This window comes from Durio zibethinus, unplaced genomic scaffold, assembly GCF_047325235.1.
Source record: "Durio zibethinus cultivar Kanyao isolate XHJ-2024 unplaced genomic scaffold, ASM4732523v1 HiC_scaffold_102, whole genome shotgun sequence".
NCBI lineage: Eukaryota > Viridiplantae > Streptophyta > Magnoliopsida > Malvales > Malvaceae > Durio > Durio zibethinus.
Window position 1 is genome coordinate 16,905 of NW_028322725.1, and position 22,926 is coordinate 39,830.

General features: G+C 33.0%; 1 protein-coding gene and 2 non-coding genes across 3 annotated transcripts; 1 reads left to right on the forward strand and 2 right to left on the reverse strand.

Annotated features, from left to right (window-relative positions):
* Positions 1 to 7,323: 7,323 nt before the first annotated feature.
* TRNAW-CCA (transfer RNA tryptophan (anticodon CCA)) lies at positions 7,324 to 7,397 on the reverse strand. The gene has a single exon. It is a non-coding gene; the product is annotated as a tRNA-Trp (tRNA).
* A 189-nt stretch (positions 7,398 to 7,586) lies between these two features.
* TRNAP-UGG (transfer RNA proline (anticodon UGG)) lies at positions 7,587 to 7,660 on the reverse strand. The gene has a single exon. It is a non-coding gene; the product is annotated as a tRNA-Pro (tRNA).
* A 10,203-nt stretch (positions 7,661 to 17,863) lies between these two features.
* Positions 17,864 to 20,720, forward strand: LOC149509854 (cytochrome b6). Its single transcript, XM_089757650.1, has 2 exons — positions 17,864 to 18,265; positions 19,090 to 20,720. Exons 1-2 carry the CDS (start codon positions 18,260 to 18,262, stop codon positions 19,729 to 19,731), a joined length of 648 nt encoding a protein of 215 aa, XP_089613776.1. The 5' UTR covers positions 17,864 to 18,259; the 3' UTR covers positions 19,732 to 20,720.
* The last annotated feature ends 2,206 nt before the right edge of the window (positions 20,721 to 22,926 follow it).

A 22,926-nucleotide genomic window follows, 5' to 3' on the forward strand; every position in this document is an offset into this window, starting at 1 on the left:
CTTTAGTAGGCCTAGTATTTCCGGCAATTGCAATGGCTTCTTTATCTTTGTATGTTCAAAAAACTAAGATTTTTTAGATTCGATGGGGCCAAGGCCAAGACCAAATCTTATCTATTTTTTTTTTCACGACTTAGATGCCACGGATATCTATTTAGTAGAATATTGTATAACATCCATCCGGCTTCCCCGAACATAAATGAAAAAGCTCCTCTTATGCATACGTAAACATGATATAGGGGTAAATGAATTATAGCAAGTGGATCGGTACCGGACGAATGTATGAAATTAAAGTCTATATATCTAGTAGATCTGTATAGGGGATCATATAAAGGGGATGATTTTAGATCTAAGCAATTTGATGAATTACTTCTAAAAGTTCATATCAAAATAGCACTAGTTGATGAGAGTTACTTCGGAAACAAAAAAAGTAAAGTCAAATTTTTTTGCTTATTTTCTCAATTCCAATAAAATGCAACTGGATCTAGTATGTATGAGTTGGCGATCAGAATCTATATGGATAGAATTTATAGTGGGGTCTCGAAAAACAAGCAATTTCTGCTGGGCCTTTATTCTTTTTTTTGGTTCATTAGGGTTTTTATTAGTTGGAACTTCTAGTTATCTTGGTAGGAATTTGATATCTTTATTTCCGTCTCAGCAAATAGTTTTTTTTCCACAAGGAATCGTGATGTCTTTCTATGGGATCGCGGGTCTCTTTATTAGTTCCTATTTGTGGTGCACGATTTTTTGGAATGTAGGTAGTGGTTATGATCGATTCGATAGAAAAGAGGGAATAGTATGTATTTTTCGTTGGGGTTTTCCTGGAAAAAATCGTCGCATCTTTCTACGATTCCTTATGAAAGATATTCAGTCCATCAGAATAGAAGTTAAAGAGGGTATTTATGCTCGGCGTGTCCTTTATATGGAAATCAGAGGCCAGGGGGCCGTTCCCTTGACTCGTACTGATGAGAATTTGACTCCACGAGAAATTGAGCAAAAAGCTGCTGAATTGGCCTATTTTTTGCGTGTACCGATTGAAGTCTTTTGAAATGAATTGCAGAATAAATGCTTTCTCGGCAGGAGGAAAAAACTCAAGACAAGAAGCCTCTTTTTTCTATAGCAGAACTAAACTGAAGTTTCTTAAGAATGCCCACTCGAACCAAAGAAGACGTATACGGAAGAGTCATAACATAAAACAAAACTGTTTTTTTTTTTTTGTCCACAAAAATTGTTTTTTATGCGTCTGTAAATGTAAAACCACTCAACTTAATTCAGTAACAAAACAAGCAAGAAATCGAAATAATGGATTCATCTCATATATCAAAGTATTTCGAAATATTTAACTTTTTATTTTCAATATTTGGAGTTGATACGTTAGATACAGATAGATTATATCTTGTAAATTTTCTCTACTTTCCTTTTGTCAATCAGCCCCTCCCCTTTTATCCTTTCTTTTGTGCTCCTTAAGAACTAAACAAGTAGATTTCTTTCTTATAACATAATGATAAATGTAATGATAACTTTTCTGTCTTTTTTTGTCACTCATTTTTGATCATCATAATATTTTTCATAATTTTTTTTTTTTCAATTATTCCCGGACTCTAGACTATATACAGTCTAGATAACCCGCGAAAATTTTTCGACATATTTGATTGATATCTTGATATAGACAGGGAGCTCCTTCGTCTCAAAATCTGAATAGAATAATCTTTATTATTTGAAGCGGTTCTTTCGGGCAGTTATCGAAAGAGGGCAATTGCTTCGAATTTGATCAATTGAGATATCTGGAAACAATAATATATATATATATTTCATTCGAACATTCGAATTCAAAGTGGATTCTTATTTTCTATTTCTGTACTCTTTTTAGATTCAAGGACTAAGCACTGAATCAAAAAAAAAAAAAACAGAGAATAGATTCATGGGCCCCTACCTTATAATTTATCTTATAATTTATAATATAATGAAAGTCATGCTTGATAGAAAGATTAGATCACATAAAGTCAACGAATGAGGTGGGTTCATTAACAATTCACAGATGAAAAAATGGCAAAAAAGAAAGCATTCACTCCCCTTCTATATTTTGCATCTATAGTATTTTTGCCCTGGTGGATCTCTCTCTCATTTAATAAAAGTCTGAAATCTTGGATTACTAATTGGTGGAATACTAGGCAATCCGAAACTTTTTTGAATGATATTCAAGAAAAAAGTATTCTAGAACAATTCATAGAAGTAGAGGAACTCCTCCTGTTGGACGAAATGATAAAAGAATACCCGGAAACACATCTACAAAAACTTCGTATAGGAATCCACAAAGAAACGATCCAATTGATCAAGATGCACAATGAGGATCGTATCCATACGATTTTGCACTTCTCGACAAATCTAATCTGTTTCGTTATTCTAAGTGGTTATTCTATTTTGGGTAATGAAGAACTTGTTATTCTTAACTCTTGGGTTCAAGAATTCCTATATAATTTAAGCGACACAATAAAAGCTTTTTCTATTCTTTTATTAACTGAGTTCTGTGTCGGATTCCATTCGCACCACGGTTGGGAACTAATGATTGGCTATATCTACAAAGATTTTGGATTTGCTCATAATGATCAAATTATATCTGTTCTTGCTTGTACCCTTCCAGTCATTCTAGATACAATTTTTAAATATTCGATCTTTCGTTATTTAAATCATGTATCGCCGTCACTTGTAGTTATTTATCATTCACTGACTGACTGAAAAATGATTCACGGATTCAATTAGAATCTTTCTTACTTTGTATATAAGCAAAGAATGCAAAGTCGTACTTACTTTACTCTTTCTACCCATCAGGGGAATACAATTCCTCCTCTATTTCAGTAAATTTTTTTTTTTTTCAGTAAAAGTAAATAGCAGAATCGTGGATAGGGAACTATACTAGTGACCTACCTAATTTTATTGTAGAAATTTTCGGGATCAATGATTGTACCATGCAAACTAGAAATACTTTTTCTTGGATAAAGGAGGAGATTACTCGATCCATTTCCGTATCGCTCATGATCTATATAATAACCGGGGCATCCATTTCAAATGCATATCCCATTTTTGCGCAGCAGGGGTATGAAAATCCACGAGAAGCAACTGGGCGTATTGTATGTGCCAATTGCCATTTAGCTAATAAACCCGTGGATATTGAGGTTCCACAAGCGGTACTTCCTGATACTGTATTTGAAGCGGTTGTTAGAATTCCTTATGATATGCAACTGAAACAAGTTCTTGCTAATGGTAAGAAAGGGGCTTTGAATGTGGGTGCTGTTCTTATTTTACCGGAGGGGTTTGAGTTAGCCCCACCTGATCGTATTTCGCCCGAGATGAAAGAAAAGATAGGCAATCTGTCTTTTCAGAACTACCGCCCCACTCAGAAAAATATTCTTGTGATAGGTCCTGTTCCTGGTCAAAAATATAGTGAAATCACCTTTCCTATTCTTTCCCCAGACCCTGCTAGTAATAAGGATGTTCATTTCTTAAAATATCCCATATACGTAGGCGGAAATAGGGGAAGGGGTCAGATTTATCCCGACGGGAACAAAAGTAACAATACAATTTATAATGCTACGGCAACAGGTATAGTAAGCAAAATCATACGAAAAGAAAAAGGGGGGTACGAAATAACCATAACGGATGCATTGGATGGACATCAAGTGGTTGATATTATCCCCCCAGGACCAGAACTTCTTGTTTCAGAGGGTGAATCTATCAAACTTGATCAACCATTAACAAGTAATCCTAATGTGGGTGGATTTGGTCAGGGGGATGCAGAAATAGTACTTCAAGATCCACTACGTGTCCAAGGCCTTTTGTTCTTCTTGGCATCTATTGTTTTTGCACAAATCTTTTTGGTTCTTAAAAAGAAACAATTTGAAAAGGTTCAAGTGTCCGAAATGAATTTCTAGATCCGTGGATTTATCAACATCAAATTTGTAAAAAAGAACAAATTCTTCCTGGCAATTAGGTTAGGTATGATGAAAAAAGTATGAAAAGTCTTTTGCTTGTTTATATTCTTTCTCTAGGAATTACTTTTACCGCATTCAAAATCTGTATATTGTGAAGAAGACTATTTGTCTTTACCCCTTCTTTTCTTTTTTCAATCTAAATGGGAGGGGTGTAATTATATCCCTATTGTCAGATTGAAATGTCACAGAATGGGTTTTGTTTTCTAAATTCAATTTGATTAGATACTAAACATAAGATAAGTAAGCGGAGAATAGAAAGGAAGGATAAATGAGGGGAACAAATAATTACAGGGAGTATTCTTCGTCTTCCTAGCCTTCGGCACAAGAAAAGGATGTGTAAAATTCCTTTTCTTGTGTCGAAATAATAACAATTCCGGATCCCATTCGTCAAAGATTTCTATTCTTAGTTTATATTTTTCCAGATTTTTCAGAACCCTTTATTTTTTTAGATTTACTTATAATAGATAATAGATTATAATAGATAATAGAATAAGTAATAAAGTAATCGAATAAGTAATAAGGATAATATAATAAGTATAAAATAAGTATAAATAAGTATAAAATAAGTATAAGTATAAATAAGTATAATATAATATAATAAGTAATGGACAACCAAAAAAAAGAGAAGGAATCCTTTTTTTTATAAATATAAAATAGAAGCAAGGCGATGAACTTATAAAAAAATTTCAAACTTTGATGAAATACTAAAATAAATAGAGTAAGGTTAGACTAGTCTAGAAAGGGTTTGCTTGATATCTGGTCGACAGAAAAAAAAAAGAAATATTAAAATTAAATATTAAAATATTAAAATTAAATATTAAAAAAAATTAAATATTAAAATTAAATATATATTGTGATTGTGTCATCCAGGAAAAGGAAATTGAGTGATTCCTTTTTTTCTTCTAACCTTGAAAGTATCGATAGATACTATCGAAGAACAGATGCTATGAATCAATTAATCGAGTTCATTTTTCAAAAACATCATCGGAAAAAGTGATCTATTTGTTGTCATTTATATTTATACGAACAAAATATTATGATCATTAAGAATTCAACGGGACCCCTCCTCGCGAATCAGACAAAGAAAGAGGAGGCGGGCCCCGTTGAGTTCTTACACTTTCATGCCTATAACTTAGTTCATCCCATTATTACATATTACAGGGACGAACCCAATCCAGAATATGAACCATAAAAGAAAATACCTATTAAACCGATCACAGGAATACCAGTTACCGTACCTATTATCCAAAGAGGAATCCTTCCAGTAGTATCGGCCATTTATCCCGCTTCCCTCCACATTTCATCAAGTGGTCATGCTAAAGACATAAACAGTCATAGATAATTATGAGATGCAATCCTTCCGAATGGGATAAGAGAATTCCTACTATTATTTAGTATTCTACTACTCTTTTTTTCTTAATTGAAGAAATAATTGGAAAATAAAACAGCAAGTACAAAAATGAGTAATAACCCCCAGTAGAGACTGGTACGATTCAATTCAACATTTTGTTCGTTCGGGTTTGATTGTGTCATAGCTCTATAATTAATTCGGATTAGGTTTATCGTTGGATGAACTGCATTGCTGATATTGACCCCAAAAAAGAAACGGTAGGTACAGCTAGTCCGTGAACAGCCAACCATCGCACTGTAAAAATTGGATAGGTTCGATCTATGGTCATTGGGTCCTCCTAAAAAGATCTACTAAATTCATCGAGTTGTTCCAAAGAATCAAAACGGCCGGTTATTAATGGAATTCCTTGTCGGCTCTCTGTAAAATACTCGTTTGGACGAGGGCTTCCAAACACATCATAAGCTAAACCTGTGCTGACGAATAACCAACCCGCAATGAATAGGGAAGGTATAGTAATACTATGAATGATCCAGTATCGAATACTGGTAATAATATCAGCAAAAGAACGTTCTCCTGTGCTTCCAGACATGCTGAGCTCCGCATATTCTTGTAGGGGATCGATTCCGTAAAAGATGAGATCAGTAAACGGAAATTCACTGAAATTCAATCTTTGTGAGATCGTCAATATTGTACCAAAGGTATTTTTAGAGTATACCGAATCAGTATAGCTATCCTTCTTCTGACACAGCAACGCAATTTCAAACAGTATATCGACATGAAGTGCTAGATAATTTCTTTCTTCTTCTTGCTTGTCGATGTATAACCACGTATCATGCGATAGAAAATTCCTCAAATTCCTGGAATATAATATAGGGGATTCTATTATTGGTTTGGGGCTAGAAACGGAAGATCAGGTAACCCGTGAATCCAACAAGTTTATAATAATTCATGAAGGAAATTATCATATTTCCGCAAGTCAATTAGATGCGAAATCTAAAAATTGACTTTTTTTCGTAATTGCATAAGAGGTTTTGTTTTTTGTTGTAAGCCCTCCTTTTTTTATTTTAAGGAATTGCTTAGTCGTCTAGTAACAAGTAAGAGTAGTCGATAGTATTAGATATAGATAAAAAAAAGAGCAAGGAATAAAAAAAAAATTCTACTAATCAATATTTGTGAGGCGGCCTTTCTTGTATTCTTGTATTAGATCCAAAGGTTTTTTCTTGACCTAACTACAAAGATGATGAATCTATTTCTTTTTCTTTTCTACTCTTGTCCTGCCGCTCTATTTTTGTGAATACCGTTTAGAATGATTGATGAATCAAAAAATTTCAATTGAACTTATTCTTTCAATTGGTATTTTTGCTTATCCCCGTCTCTTTTAAAAATTGAAACTTAGGTAAGTGCTTTATAAACATATGTATAAAAAGAACATATTTCATTTAGCTCCTTCATGCCTACTCTAACTAGTTATTTCGGTTTTTTACTAGCGGCTTTAACTATAACCTCAGCTCTATTTATTGGTCTGAGTAAGATACGACTTATTTGAAAATTAATTGAATGAACGAACAATTAATAAAAACAAAGTTTTCTGTCCTATTCCATATATTCTATAGTTCCTTACCGTGTTAATTATCAATTATTAGTTATTGATATTCATGGGCAATAGAGATTAATATTTAGGGATAGATATTACCTTTCTTTTTCTCCTTTCAAATAAATTGAAATGATTGAAGTTTTTCTATTTGGAATCGTCTTAGGTCTAATTCCTATTACTTTGGCTGGATTATTCGTAACCGCATATTTACAATACATACGTGGTGATCAGTTGGACCTTTGATTAATTAACATCTCTTTTTTTGACTGACCCCTTTAATTTTAATTTAATTAATTTAATTCAAGGAGGTCAAATTCGAATTGCTGTTCAATTTTTTTTTTTTTTTTTTTTTTTTCAGTTCGGTGTAATTTTCGACTTAACAAGAGCGGAATCACGCTCTGTAGGATTTGAACCTACGACATTGGGTTTTGGAGACCCACGTTCTACCGAACTGAACTAAGAGCGCTTTCTTATCATAATAAATAAGACTGTAAAAAAGAGGATTCTTTTATTTTATAACCCCAATACATCGTGCACACCTATACTATCATATATCATATATAATATGAGAAAATGATAGATTATGTATGCTTAATTTTAATCAATCTAAAACTAAAATGGCTCCCTCCTTACTGCTCAAAGGAGAAGTAATAGGTAGGGATGACAGGATTTGAACCCGTGACATTTTGTACCCAAAACAAACGCGCTACCAAGCTGCGCTACATCCCTTTCAATTGGCCTACGATGTTATTGTAGAGAATCCCTGTCTTGTTTTCCACACCCTTATTTCATCTATTGATATACAAAAATTATCTTTCCATTTCCTCTTTTTGGTCTCATATCATATAACAACCATATAATGAATAATAAATGAATCTTTTTGGCGGGAATTCTCAGGCAGAAAGGGACCTATTTTGCTGTTTTAAGAAAAGGAAAATCTTATCTATCGAATCATTGTACATTTAAATTTTAATTTTGAATTAGGAATTCCGGGTACAAATATACAAATACAAGTGGTCTTTAACCACACATACATGTGATTATATATGTATTACCATAATGTATGTAATACGATAAAGAAGGAGGATTTTAAATGCGAGATCTAAAAACATATCTTTCCGTAGCACCGGTACTAAGTACTCTCTGGTTCGGTTCTTTAGCGGGTTTATTGATAGAGATCAATCGTTTCTTCCCGGATGCGTTAACATTCCCTTTTTTTTAATTCTAGTTATTGTCGCGGGACGGGGTGAAAAAGATTAGATCGATATACAATCAAATATCTGTGACTAATCTCTCGCCCCCCCTTGACTTTAGTTGTTTTTAGAATTATAATTATATAAGAAATGAATTCTAATTATATAAGAAATAATTCTATTTAGTTTTTTTAGAATTCTAATTATATAAGAATTATATAAAATAAATAAGGAAGGTAGAACGAAAAAAGTGGATTGAACCTCAACAAAACTTGGGTTCAAGCTCCAATTAAATTACTAGTAGAGCGAAAAGAGAAATGTGGCTGGAACAACAGTATCCTACAAGATACTTAAAGAAAATACCGTACTGTGATTCTAAATCGAGTTAGAAATCATTGTATTACTTATTTACTATTAGTATAATACATATTGATTTACTATATTGATTGCAATTGATTGCAACGAAATCTTTCAGGATTTGGTTTTGAGTTAGCAACTTTTATTTATTTATTTTCATTCCTTTCTTCTTCACTTTTGATCGGAAAATAGAAGAGTTGGGTGAATTAAAAACTCAAAGGGGGTTCATGGCCAAGAGTAAAGATGTCCGAGTAACGATTATTTTGGAATGTACCAGTTGTGTTCGAAACGTCGTTAATAAGGAATCAACGGGCATTTCCAGGTATATTACTCAAAAAAATCGACACAATACGCCTAGTCGATTGGAATTGAAGAAATTCTGTTCCTATTGTTACAAACATACAATTCACGGGGAGATAAAGAAATAAATCGAATCAAGTACTCGTATGTCAACCCTTCCCGAGAATATGAGAAAATAGGACATTAGGTATTTAGGTAACATTAGGTATTTAGTATGAGAAAATAGGACATTAGGTATTCAGGTATAATAATATATATTATATAATATATTAAGTAATATTAAGTATATAATTAGTTAGATATAATATATAACTAATATATAACAAATATTTTATTTATATATTAGTCTATATTTGTATTTCCTTGTCTATTCCACGCTTTCTTTTTAAAGTGAAGTTTTTAGTTTTAAATTATTCGATATGCACGTTAATAAATTTTTAACCTTTTTAACCTGGTATATGATTGTATCAATATTCTTTTATTTTTTTTTATTCTATTTTTTATTTAGTTCTTATTTTTTTAATAATTTTTTTCTTTATTCTCGAGTCAATTATTTATTTTTTTAGTTTACCGTCTTCGAATGATTTTTAGTTTACAGTCTTCGAATGATTAGGAGTTGGATTTTCATTGATTAGGAATTAGATTTTTAATATCACTAACTATTTTTTTTTTTATTTTCTATTCGTGCATAATGATTATTTTAATATTGTTAATTTTAATATTGTTGTTAATTTTAATATTGTTAATATTGTATTATTTATTATATTGTATGATTTATTCATTACTATATTTTTTAGTTATTACTATATTTTGTATTTATTACTATATTTCATTATTTATTTCTTATTTTATTAATTATTTATTATTTTCGTGTCGGTTCTATATATATTTATAAATTATATTTATTTATTATTTATGTATTATCACAGTTATAGATATTTATTTAAATTATATTTATATATTAAATATATTAAAATATTAAATTATATTTATATTTTATATATTAAATATATTAAAATATGAAATTATATTTATATATATTTATAAATTATATTTATTTATTATTTATGTATTATCACAGTTATAGATATTTATTTAAATTATATTTATATATTAAATATATTAAAATATTAAATTATATTTATATTTTATATATTAAATATATTAAAATATGAAATTATATTTATATATTAAATATATTAAAATATGAAATTATATTTATATATTAAATATATTAAAATATGAAATTATATTTATATATTAAATATATTAAAATATGAAATTATATTTATATATTAAATATATTAAAATATGAAATTATATTTAAATAAATATCTATAAATAATATAATAATAAAATAAACTAATAAAATAAACAAATAAATAATAAATAAATAATTAAAATAAACTAATAAAATAAACAAATAAATAAGAAATAAATAATAAATAAATAATACAATAATAAAAAAAACAAAGCAAATCGTATTTATTCTATTAATTCTATAATTTGAATTTGATCCGATCAAAATAGGATTTTAGAAAAGGATAGGATAGGATTATTTTTAGAAATAAGGAATAAAGAAATGATGGATAAATACAAGCGATCTTTTCGTAGGCGTTTGCCCCCGATCCAATCGGGGGATCGAATTGATTATAGAAACATGAGTTTAATTAGTCGATTTATTAGTGAACAAGGAAAAATCTTATCTAGGCGAGTAAATAGATTGACTTTAAAACAACAACGATTAATTACTATTGCTATAAAACAAGCTCGTATTTTATCTTCGTTACCCTTTATTAATAATGAGAAACGATTTGAAAGAAGGGAGTCGACCGCTAGAACTAGAACCAGAAATGAGAAACGATTTGAAAGAAGAGAGTCGACCGCTAGAACTACTGCTCTTAGAACCAGAAATAAATAGGCTTACCCTTCAATTGACTCAAAATTATCAAACGTAGACTGATGCTTTATTCAAAAAATCTGATAATCAAAATTGTCGTGTCGTAAGAAAAAAGAAATAAATAAAAGAATCGAATCGGGTTGGGGAAGAAAAATAAATTTTTTTTTTTTTTATTGAGCGTCTTCGCTCATCTTGTTTTCTTGTTTTGATGACCTTATCAGAATTTTTTTATCATATTAATTTCTACTCTACCTCCCTCGAGTTCATTCTCGAGGGAACCCCATTTCATTTAAAGCATTTCGGTGGATTCCTTCCGATCTCCTTATTTTATAATCTCGTTGGAAATCATATAAAGACAATTCCTATTTGAGATAGCTATTTGTGCAAGTATTTTACGATTAAGAAGCAACTGTTTCTTGTACCGATTTTTTATTAATCTACTATAATTATAGGATACCCCCATTCCTCGAATTCCTGCATTTATTCGAGTGATCCACAAACGACGAAAATATCTTTTTTTCCTATCTCTATCCCGATCAGCCGAAACCAAAGCTCTTACTCTTTGTCTCCGAGCTATATATCCCTCTTTCATTCTGGTCATTGAATAAAAGAAATTTTGATGAATAACTAATTCTTTCTTTCAGTTATTCTTTTCTAGTCTATTAATAACAAAACGGATTCTTCCAATGTATAAAATAAAAATTCCAATGGCTTTTGCTACTATAACCGTCCCGCCCACGATTTTTCCTTTTTTCTAGGCATTTCATTTCGCCTTGAAATAAGAAATTGTATTGATACTAGGTATCAAAAAAAGCATATTAACTAAAATAAAGGAGTAAATAGAAATGGATAAATAAATAGTGGGTTCCATCGTTTCTATGGTTACTTCTTAAACGGTGAGGTCCCCTCTATACACCGGAGCTCATTCCTTCATTTAACATTTAATTGGTAACTTGTACAGTTCACACTCTTCGGCTCTACTCATAAATTTTTCAGTAATAGATCTTTCACAACGAGATCTATCTTATACAGTAACGGTATGTAATTAGGAGGATTAATTGGGTAGCTGACCCTGTTAGTCCGTTCTTTGCAAGAGTCGAAGCATAATCTTTTTGCTTTTTAAATAGGATTTTCCCCGCTTAATGGATAAGCATTTGCTACCAATGGGGAATTTTTAAAAAATTCCAAGATTGGATTTGCGCCAATGGAAACCATAAATTTCATACACAATAGAAGGATATGGTAGATCTATCTTTTTTAGATAGTGAACGGAAGAACCCCATTCTATTCACTGGTACTGATCGTTGATACTGAAAAATTGTTTCCTTTTTCTCAGCCCATGATCTGAACAAGTCGCACATACACCCTAGTACATCTTCCTCGGCGCTGAGGACATCCCCGAAGAGCAGGGGCTTTCGTGACATTTCTAATTGGCTGTCTTGCATTTCTAATAAGTTGTTTAATAGTTGGCATGCTGAATCATATACAATCATATACATAATAGACTGGTTTAGATCGATCCTAACCAGATGATTATGAATTACTTCTTTTTCTCTTTAATAGATTAATAAAATATTAATCTATTAAAGAGAAAAAGAAGGAAAGGAATAAGAGGGATTAAATCAATCTAAATCAAAATTAAATGGTGTTCCATTGTCGTCAAATGGTGGTCTTCCATTGCCATTGTCGTCAAATGGTGGTCTTCCATTGCCATTGTCGTCAAATGGTGGTCTTCCATTGCCATTGTCGTCAAATGGTGGTCTTCCATTGCCATTGTCGTCAAATGGTGGTCTTCCATTGCCATTGTCGTCAAATGGTGGTCTTCCATTGCCATTGTCGTCAAATGGTGGTCTTCCATTGCCATTGTCGTCAAATGGTGGTCTTCCATTGCCATTGTCGTCAAATGGTGGTCTTCCATTGCCATTGTCGTTAACTAGTCTCCATTTTTTATTCACTATAGGTTTGTTATTCACTATAGGTTTGTTATTCACTATAGGTTTGTTATTCACTATAGGTTTTTCATTCACTATAGGTTTTTCATTCACTATAGGTTTTTCATTCACTATAGGTTTTTCATTCACTATAGGTTTGTTATTCACTATAGGTTTTTCATTCACTATAGGTTTTTCATTCACTATAGGTTTTTCATTCACTATAGGTTTTTCATTCACTATAGGTCTCGATTCTGTACGCACTATATGATCCACAATTCCATGATCTTTGGCTTCTTTTGCTGACATAAAATTATCTCTTTCCATGTCTTTGTTTATAACCCATCGGGGCTGGCCCGTTCTTTGTACATAAGCCTCTATGATGTCTTCTTGCATTTTCATTACTTCGTCTGTTTCCATGACCCAGTCTTTGAAGCCATCATCCTTAAGCATACTAATAGGTTGATGGATCATTACCCTGATGATATAACATACTTCTAACTCACATAATGAGGCGAGAAGAATAGCTATAGAATTGAACAACCGTACAGGCATTTTTTGCGCATTGCATACGGCTTTACAATTGCATACGGCTTTACAATGGAATTCTCTTTTTTCTTTCATCGAAAAAAAGAGAAAATATAGAGTCTATTAGACCCAGATTAATAAATAATCCAATTACCATCCTTCTTTTTCTTTTTTTTTCGGAAAAGTTTAAAAATACTATGATGGCTCCGTTGCTTTATATATTTATTTCGTCTGTGATTCAGCAATCCCAAAGTTTCTTTTTTTTTTTGAAAAAAAAAAAAGAAAGAAAAAAAATAGTCTTTTTTTTTTTCGTACTCTTTCATAACATAAATATTGTTAATAGCCTCTGGTAGGAAAAGAAAAAAAGTTTGTGACGCCTGAGATGGGCCCACGATAGCTAAGATCAAATTGGAAATGCCCCTTCTCTCATACTACTCTTTCGATACATAATCTAATATTTTTTTTTGAAAAAAAAAAAAAGAAATAAAAAAAAAATTTCATATCGAATTCAAAGTGCCATGCTATTATTACTTACTAATTCATATTTCATATGGCGAAGGCATAGTCTTCTTTTTTCTTTCCATCAATAATAAAAAAAAAAAACTCATTGGCGCCGAGCGTGAGGGAATGCTCTGCGTTTGGTAATTTCTCTCCTCCGACCAAGAGAAAAGCTGCGATTGAAGCGGTCAATCCCATGGCTAGTGTATGCACATCTGGTTCCACTGCTTGCATAGTATCAAAAAGAGATAATCCAGATACTATCCCTCCGCCAGGAGAGTTTATAAAAAAAAACAGGTCTCGGCTATTACTCTCTATACTGAGATAGATCATAATACCCGCAAGTTGATTCGAGGTCTGGATATCAAGCTCTTTGCCCAAAAAAAGCAATCTTTCTCGATAAATTCGGTTGATTAGGATAAAATTGTATCCCTTAGTAGCCGTACAGGCACCTTTTGATGCATACGGTTCAACAAAAATTGCGAAAAAAAATCAATGTGTAGATTCCAGCCATCCTTTGTTTTTTCTAGTCGGACCTTTCTAACTTCTAATTTCTAATGAAGGGGCTTTTTCTTACATTTTTTAAATAAAATGAAATTTAAAATTAAATTAAAGAAAGATGAGTTTTGGCCCGTTTTCCTATAATATAGAAAAAATTCGCTAAACTTATTGCACAAACTTTTCATTGATCCATTTTTTTTTCATTGCGATTCAATCCAAATCACGATGTCATTTTCTTGTTCCTGAATGGGGTTCGTCAATTTTTTATTCAATTTTTTTAGGTTTATGCTCTACTCCGAGTAAAGATCTGCCCGATTTTTATTTGCACATATAGGACAAATGACCCAATACCACGTCTTTTTGCTATGATTTCATTTCCTTTTTTTATTTTAATTTAATTCCTTTTTCTTTCATGTTTTTCGCCAAATATTCAACGTATTTCCCATATTATTCGATTGATTAACAGTTTGAAATCGCTCTTATTTATAATTAAAAAAAAAAAGAAAAATTATGATTATGATATAGGTGGTAATCATAAATATATTACCAATTGGGTTTTTTCTAAACGGAGCCTGGATACTTCATTTTATCAGTCCAACCAAGCCAACCATAAATCATTCTAATTGAAAATATTAATCTGGATACACCCCCATGAAATGGATCTCTAATTGCACTTCATTACACTTCCCGCTACAAATTTTTGATAATTCAATCAATCTTTTTGGGGCGAAACAGGGGATATCTCGATCGGGCGAGAGAACGGGGGAATCCCATATGACCCAATATATTTGACAAGTCGCACTATATGTCAACCCAGCTTGCATCGTTATCTCCCGGAACTTGAAAAGGAACTTTTGGAATACCAACAGGCATAAAGTAAAAAGAATGTAAAATTATATTTCGCTTTGATTGTGGAAGCGTAATACGTAATGTAATACGTAATAATGGTCTTATCTTAATAATATGTAATATTATATTTCACTTTGATTGTGGAAGCGTAATACGTAATGTAATACGTAATAATGGTCTTATCTTAATAATATGTAATATTATAATATGTAATATTATATTTCACTTTGATTGTGGAAGCGTAATACGTAATGTAATACGTAATAATGGTCTTATCTTAATAATATGTAATATTATAATATGTAATATTATATTTCACTTTGATTGTGGAAGCGTAATACGTAATGTAATACGTAATAATGGTCTTATCTTAATAATATGTAATAATGGTCTTAATAATATGGGCCTTTATCATATTTTATACATAGATAGACTAAGGCCATAAAATAAAGAAAGGCGGAATGAATGAAAGAGAATTCTTACGAATAGGTCCTTTGAATGATGAACAAATAGGGATGCATTCATTCATAAAAAATAGGATCAACCCCCATTGCGTATTGATACTTATCGAGTATAGAATAGATCTGCTTCTCTTTTTTCTTCTGAGCCGAATTCTTCCCTTATTACTAATGGAATAGAACAAACATTAATCCTTTCTCCGAAAGAATCCACCGAAAAGGGGAGGTATTCCAATGCAATAAAGTTACATAGTGTCTATTTTTCGTTGATTTGATAAAGGGGTATTTCCATGGGTTTGCCTTGGTATCGTGTTCATACTGTCGTATTGAATGATCCCGGTCGCTTGCTTTCTGTTCATATAATGCATACAGCTCTGGTTGCTGGTTGGGCCGGTTCAATGGCTCTATATGAATTAGCTGTTTTTGATCCCTCCGATCCCGTTCTTGATCCAATGTGGAGACAAGGTATGTTCGTTATACCCTTCATGACTCGTTTAGGAATAACCAATTCATGGGGCGGTTGGAGTATTACGGGGCGGACTATAACAAATCCGGGTATTTGGAGTTACGAAGGTGTGGCCGGAGCACATATTGTGTTTTCTGGCTTGTGCTTCTTGGCAGCTATCTGGCATTGGGTATATTGGGATCTAGAAATTTTTTGTGATGAGCGCACAGGAAAACCCTCTTTGGATTTGCCCAAGATTTTTGGAATTCATTTATTTCTCTCAGGAGTGGCTTGCTTTGGCTTTGGCGCATTTCATGTAACAGGATTGTATGGTCCTGGAATATGGGTGTCCGACCCTTATGGACTAACCGGAAAGGTACAACCTGTAAATCCAGCGTGGGGCGTGGAAGGTTTTGATCCTTTTGTTCCGGGAGGAATAGCCTCTCATCATATTGCAGCAGGGACATTGGGCATATTAGCGGGCTTATTCCATCTTAGTGTCCGTCCGCCCCAACGTTTATACAAAGGATTACGTATGGGAAATATTGAAACCGTCCTTTCCAGTAGTATAGCTGCTGTCTTTTTTGCAGCTTTTGTTGTTACTGGAACTATGTGGTATGGTTCAGCAACTACCCCCATCGAATTATTTGGTCCTACTCGTTATCAATGGGATCAAGGATACTTCCAGCAAGAAATATATCGAAGGGTTAGTGCTGGGTTAGCCGAAAATCAAAGTTTATCAGAAGCTTGGTCTAAAATTCCTGAAAAATTAGCTTTTTATGATTACATTGGCAATAATCCGGCAAAAGGAGGATTATTCAGAGCGGGTTCAATGGACAACGGGGATGGAATAGCCGTTGGGTGGTTAGGACACCCTATCTTTAGAGATAAAGAAGGGCGTGAACTTTTTGTACGTCGTATGCCTACTTTTTTTGAAACATTTCCGGTTGTTTTGGTAGACGGAGACGGAATTGTTAGAGCGGATGTTCCTTTTAGAAGGGCAGAATCGAAGTATAGTGTCGAACAAGTAGGTGTAACTGTTGAGTTCTATGGTGGCGAACTCAATGGAGTGAGTTATAGTGATCCTGCTACTGTGAAAAAATATGCTAGACGTGCTCAATTGGGTGAAATTTTTGAATTAGATCGTGCTACTTTGAAATCCGATGGTGTTTTTCGTAGCAGTCCAAGGGGTTGGTTTACTTTTGGGCATGCTTCGTTTGCTTTGCTTTTCTTCTTCGGACACATTTGGCATGGTGCTAGAACCCTGTTCAGAGATGTTTTTGCCGGTATTGATCCAGATTTGGATGCTCAAGTGGAATTTGGAGCATTCCAAAAACTTGGAGATCCAACTACAAGAAGACAAGTAGTCTGATGCAAGATTGCTTTGTTATTTTTCGCTTCTATTTTCTGTTTGTGATTTGACATAGGCTGCTGTAAAAATCTTGATTAAAATCGCTGCCTTTTCTTTGATTCTTGTTCTTTCGTTATTTTATTCGGGAGATGATTCTAAATAAATAGGTACGGAAGCTATAATTGTAAACCACGATCGAATTTATGGAAGCATTGGTTTATACATTCCTCTTAGTATCTACTCTAGGGATAATTTTTTTCGCTATCTTTTTTCGAGAACCGCCTAAAGTTCCAACTAAAAAAATGAAATGATTTTTCATTATCTCAATTGAAGTAATGAGCCTCCCAATATTATATTGGGAGGCTCATTACTTCAATTAGTCCCCGTGTTCCTCGAATGGATCCCTTAATTGTTGAGAGGGTTGCCCAAAGGCAGTATATAAGGCGTACCCAGTAAAACTTACAAGTAAACCAGATATAGAGATGGCGACTAAAGTTGCTGTTTCCATTATTATATAATTATATAAATAATATATATAAATATAAATATAAATAATATAAATATAAATATAATTTCAAGATCACAATGGATCTATGATAAGATCGTTTATTTACAGCGGAATGATATACAAAGTCAACAGATCTCACTGAATACAAAATAAGATTTATGGCTACACAAACCGTTGAGGGTAGTTCTAGATCTGGTCCAAGACGAACTGTTGTAGGGGATTTTTTGAAACCATTGAATTCGGAATATGGTAAAGTAGCTCCTGGATGGGGAACGACTCCTTTGATGGGTGTCGCAATGGCTTTATTTTCGATATTCTTATCTATTATTTTGGAGATTTATAATTCTTCCGTTTTACTGGATGGAATTTCGCTGAATTAGATTCACAAGAACCACGAAGCCTCGCTTTTCAATACAAAAAGTGAAACTTTTAGTTCTCGGATTTTTTTTAGCCCATTCTATTTTGGTAGTTCGACCGCGAAATTTTTTTTGTTTCTGTATTTCCGGAATATGAGTGTGTGACTTGTTATAATTGATCCTATTGATAGTACAGAAAATGGGTCTGTCCTCTTGATCGAGATAGTTTTATCCCGTCGGATAGCCATTCTAGTATCTGGAGCACGGAATATATGAAATGGATCACGAAGTATTCGAACTATGATTCATACTTAATATTCAAACCTCGCGGCCGGACTCAAAAAAAAAAAAAATTTTCAAAGAAAGAGGTTTTTTATTTATAAATCGAGAAATTTTTTCTTCTTTCAAACTCTCATTTAGTTTATGCTTATTTTGATCAAAGGACAAACCTTTCTTTTCTTTGTATTTTTATTTATTATATCTATTCTATTCATTGAATAAGTGATGATCCAATAATTCTTACTCAAAGAATCTTTGGACTTAGTTTGAAGGTTTTATTGAATCATCGCGGTTCTGGTATGAATCTGAAGTTTCAATTGATTCATAGGGTCTTAACAAGAGAATTCCTATTAAAAATAAAGAAAACAAGAATAAAGCCACATTCCATATAAATAACAAATCAAAGCAAAGAAAAAGAAAAGAAATAAGTAGGTAAATAGAAGATTCAAGAGGCCTGATCAACATAAAGACGAATGCGCCGACTTGATTTTTTGGCATTATAATTACAACTACAAAAAAGAGCTTTCGGATTTTTACTCTTTTGTGTCTTCAGATAAAATTGAATGAAAAGATTAAGAAGTTTCAAACTTTCTATTCCATATCCGTTTCAGCTATTATTTGGGTGTTTTTGTTTGAGCTGTACGAGATGAAATTCTCATATACGGTTCTCAGGGGGGGAGTCCTCTTGGTTTACCTATCTCAATAAAGTCTATGATTGGTTCGAAGAACGCCTCGAGATTCAGGCGATTGCAGATGATATAACTAGTAAATATGTTCCTCCTCATGTTAACATATTTTATTGTCTAGGAGGAATTACGCTTACTTGTTTTTTGGTACAAGTAGCTACAGGATTTGCTATGACTTTTTACTATCGTCCAACCGTTACTGAGGCTTTTACTTCTGTTCAATACATAATGACTGAAGCTAACTTTGGTTGGTTAATCCGATCAGTTCATCGATGGTCGGCAAGTATGATGGTCTTAATGATGATCCTGCACGTATTTCGTGTCTATCTCACTGGTGGTTTTAAAAAACCTCGCGAATTGACTTGGGTTACAGGCGTGGTTCTGGCTGTGTTGACTGCATCTTTTGGTGTAACAGGTTATTCCTTACCTTGGGACCAAATTGGTTATTGGGCAGTCAAAATCGTAACAGGCGTTCCGGAAGCTATTCCGGTAATAGGATCGCCTTTGGTAGAGTTATTGCGTGGAAGTGCTAGTGTGGGACAATCCACTTTGACCCGTTTTTATAGTTTACACACTTTTGTATTACCCCTTCTTACTGCTGTATTTATGTTAATGCATTTCCTAATGATACGTAAGCAAGGCATTTCTGGTCCTTTATAGAGAATATAGACCATAGCTATATTGTAACCAATCATTTATCTTATTACTTGCCAATCATTTATCTTATTACTTGGGGGAGGAACAATAGTATTTCATTGCTACAAATATGGATTGTTGAAAAAAAAAAAAAAATAAGACATGTATTTGGATATTTCCTTTCAACTCCACAATATTCTATTATTTATTTGATATGACATGAATAGTTGAAGGGAATTCCCCGAAGAGAAAATGGATTATGGGAGTGTGTGACTTGAACTATTGATTGGGCCATGCAGAAATATGCCTTTATCTGCTACATTGGAATTCACAACCAAATGTGTCTTTGTTCCAACCACCGTGTAAGCCCCATACAAAGGATAGGCTGGTTCGCTTGAAGAGAATCTTTTCTATGATCAGACCTGACGATGTCGTGTATGAACAGGGCTCCGTAAGATCCAGTAGAATAAGTGATTTGGCATAATGCAAATTAGATTTTATTTATTTATTTTTATTTTTTTTTTACTTTCTTATCTTAATAGTATGAAAATACATTCATTTCTTCTGCATCGACCCGATTTATTATTATTATACTATCGGAGTGAAACAAGGGATCTAAAGAAGAGCAAAGGCTAGACTATATTAGTAACAAGTAAATCCTTTGTATGTAAAAAATCTCGATATATTTTTGGGATAAAGGTGAATCGCAAGGCCTAAGACGACCCAGAAAGCACTTGATCACGATCAACTTTGTACGCCTACTTGGGTATTGAGCATTTACCTGTAAAAATGGCATTCCTTGGAATGTATAGTTGCAACTTCGTAAAATGGAATCAGGTAACTTTTTTCTTACATATGAAATCATTCATATATGTGTGGATAACATATAGATTCATTTTATATGTATCCGTTTGTATCCATTTGATTCGATTGATTTTTGCTTGAGCCGGATGATGAAAAATTATCATGTCCGGTTCCTTCGGGGGATGGATCTAGAAAAATTCACCTATCCTAATAACAAAAAAACCTGACTTGAACGATCCTGTATTAAGAGCTAAATTAGCTAAAGGTATGGGTCATAATTATTATGGGGAACCCGCATGGCCCAATGATCTTTTATATATTTTTCCAGTAGTAATTCTCGGTACTATTGCTTGTAACGTAGGCTTAGCGGTTCTAGAACCTTCAATGATTGGTGAACCCGCGGATCCATTTGCAACTCCTTTGGAAATATTACCTGAATGGTATTTCTTTCCTGTATTTCAAATACTTCGTACAGTACCTAACAAGTTATTGGGTGTTCTTTTAATGGTTTCAGTACCTGCGGGATTATTAACAGTACCTTTTTTGGAAAATGTTAATAAATTCCAAAATCCATTTCGTCGTCCAGTAGCGACAACCGTTTTTTTGATTGGTACTGCGGTGGCCCTTTGGTTGGGTATTGGAGCAACATTACCGATTGATAAATCCCTAACTTTAGGTCTTTTTTAAATTGAATCAATTTTAAAATAAAATATCATGATGTGCGTATCTAGGGAGTAGTCACTTCAAAGTCAAAGTGAATTCTCCCTAGATACATTTATTCAATTCTGGTCCCAATATATGGATTGTGCTGAAGGTTCAAAATCCATTTTCGTTTTTTTTTTTTTTTTCTAATTTTCTAAAGTAAAAAAAAAAAAAATGAAATAAATCCTAAATCCAATGGATTTAAAATTTTGGTAAATCAATTTCGCAATGCTTTTCTACTTCTTTTCTAGAATGCCCAATATTTGTTTTACATCTTCTATGCGAAAGTGTTCAATTTTCATAAGGTCTTCTTGACTGTTATTCAAAAGGTCCAATAATGTATGTATATTGGACTTTTTGAGACAATTATAGATCCTGGGAGGCAATTCTGATTGGTCAATAAAAATATATTTCAATGCTATTTCTTTTTTCTTTTTTCTTAGTTTAGCTAATCTATCATGAAAAGGAAAAAAAGGTAAAGTAACGTTGTGTTGATTGTTTTCTAAATGTAAGTTTTCTTCTTCCGCATCTAGAAAGGGAATAAATAAATCAATCAAATTCCGAGAGGCTTCATGAAGTGCTTCTTTAGGAGTTAAACTTCCATTTGTCCATATTTCTAGAAAAAGTATCTCCTGTTTTTCATTATCATTCCCATAACAATGAATACTATGATTCGCATTTCGAACAGGCATGAATACAGCATCTATAGGATAACTTCCGTCGTGAAAGTTCTTTGGCGTTTTTATACCGTATCCTCTATTTCTCTCGATTTGTAATCCAATACACAAATCAATTGGTTCGGTTAGGCTAGCTATATGCTGTGTATTATCAACGATTTCCACAGAAGGCGGTAAGATGATGTCTTGAGCAGTTACATATCCGGGACCCTTGGCACAAATAAAGGCGTTACGAGTTCCATACAAATTACTTCTCAATACAATTGCTTTTAAATTCATTAAAATTTCATGTACTGATTCTTGAATACCTACTATGGTAGAATATTCGTGTGGTATTTTCTCAGATTTTGCACGTGTAATACATGTTCCTTCTATTTCTCCAAGCAAAGCTCTTCGCATCGCAATGCCTATTGTGTCGGCTTGGCCTTTCATAAGTGGAGACAGAATAAAGCGTCCATAATAAAGACGCTTACTATCTGTTCTTGATTCAACACACTTCCACTGCAGTGTCCGAGTAGAGACTTTTACTTTCTCTCGAACCATAGTAATATTATTTTATTTGATCAGATCATTGAATCATTTATTTCTCTTGAAATCTCTTTAGTGTTTATTTCTACACACGTTTTTTTTTAGGAGGTCTACAGCCATTATGTGGCATAGGGGTTACATCCCGTACGAAACTTAATAGTATACCACTTCTACGAATAGCTCGTAATGCTCCATCTCTTCCGAGACCAGGACCTTTTATCAGAACTTCCACTCGTCGCATACCTTGGTCTACTACTGCTCGAATAGCATTTCTCGCTGCGGTTTGAGCAGCAAAAGGAGTCCCTCTTCTTGGACCCTTGAATCCACAAGTACCGGCGGAGGAAGAAGAAATTACCTGACCCCGTACATCTGTAATAGTAACAATGGTATTGTTGAAACTTGCTTGAACATGAATAACTCCTTTTGGTATTCTACGTGCACTTTTCCGTGCACTACTGCGCCCATTCCTACGTGAACCAACTTTTGGTATAGGTTTTGCCATATTTTA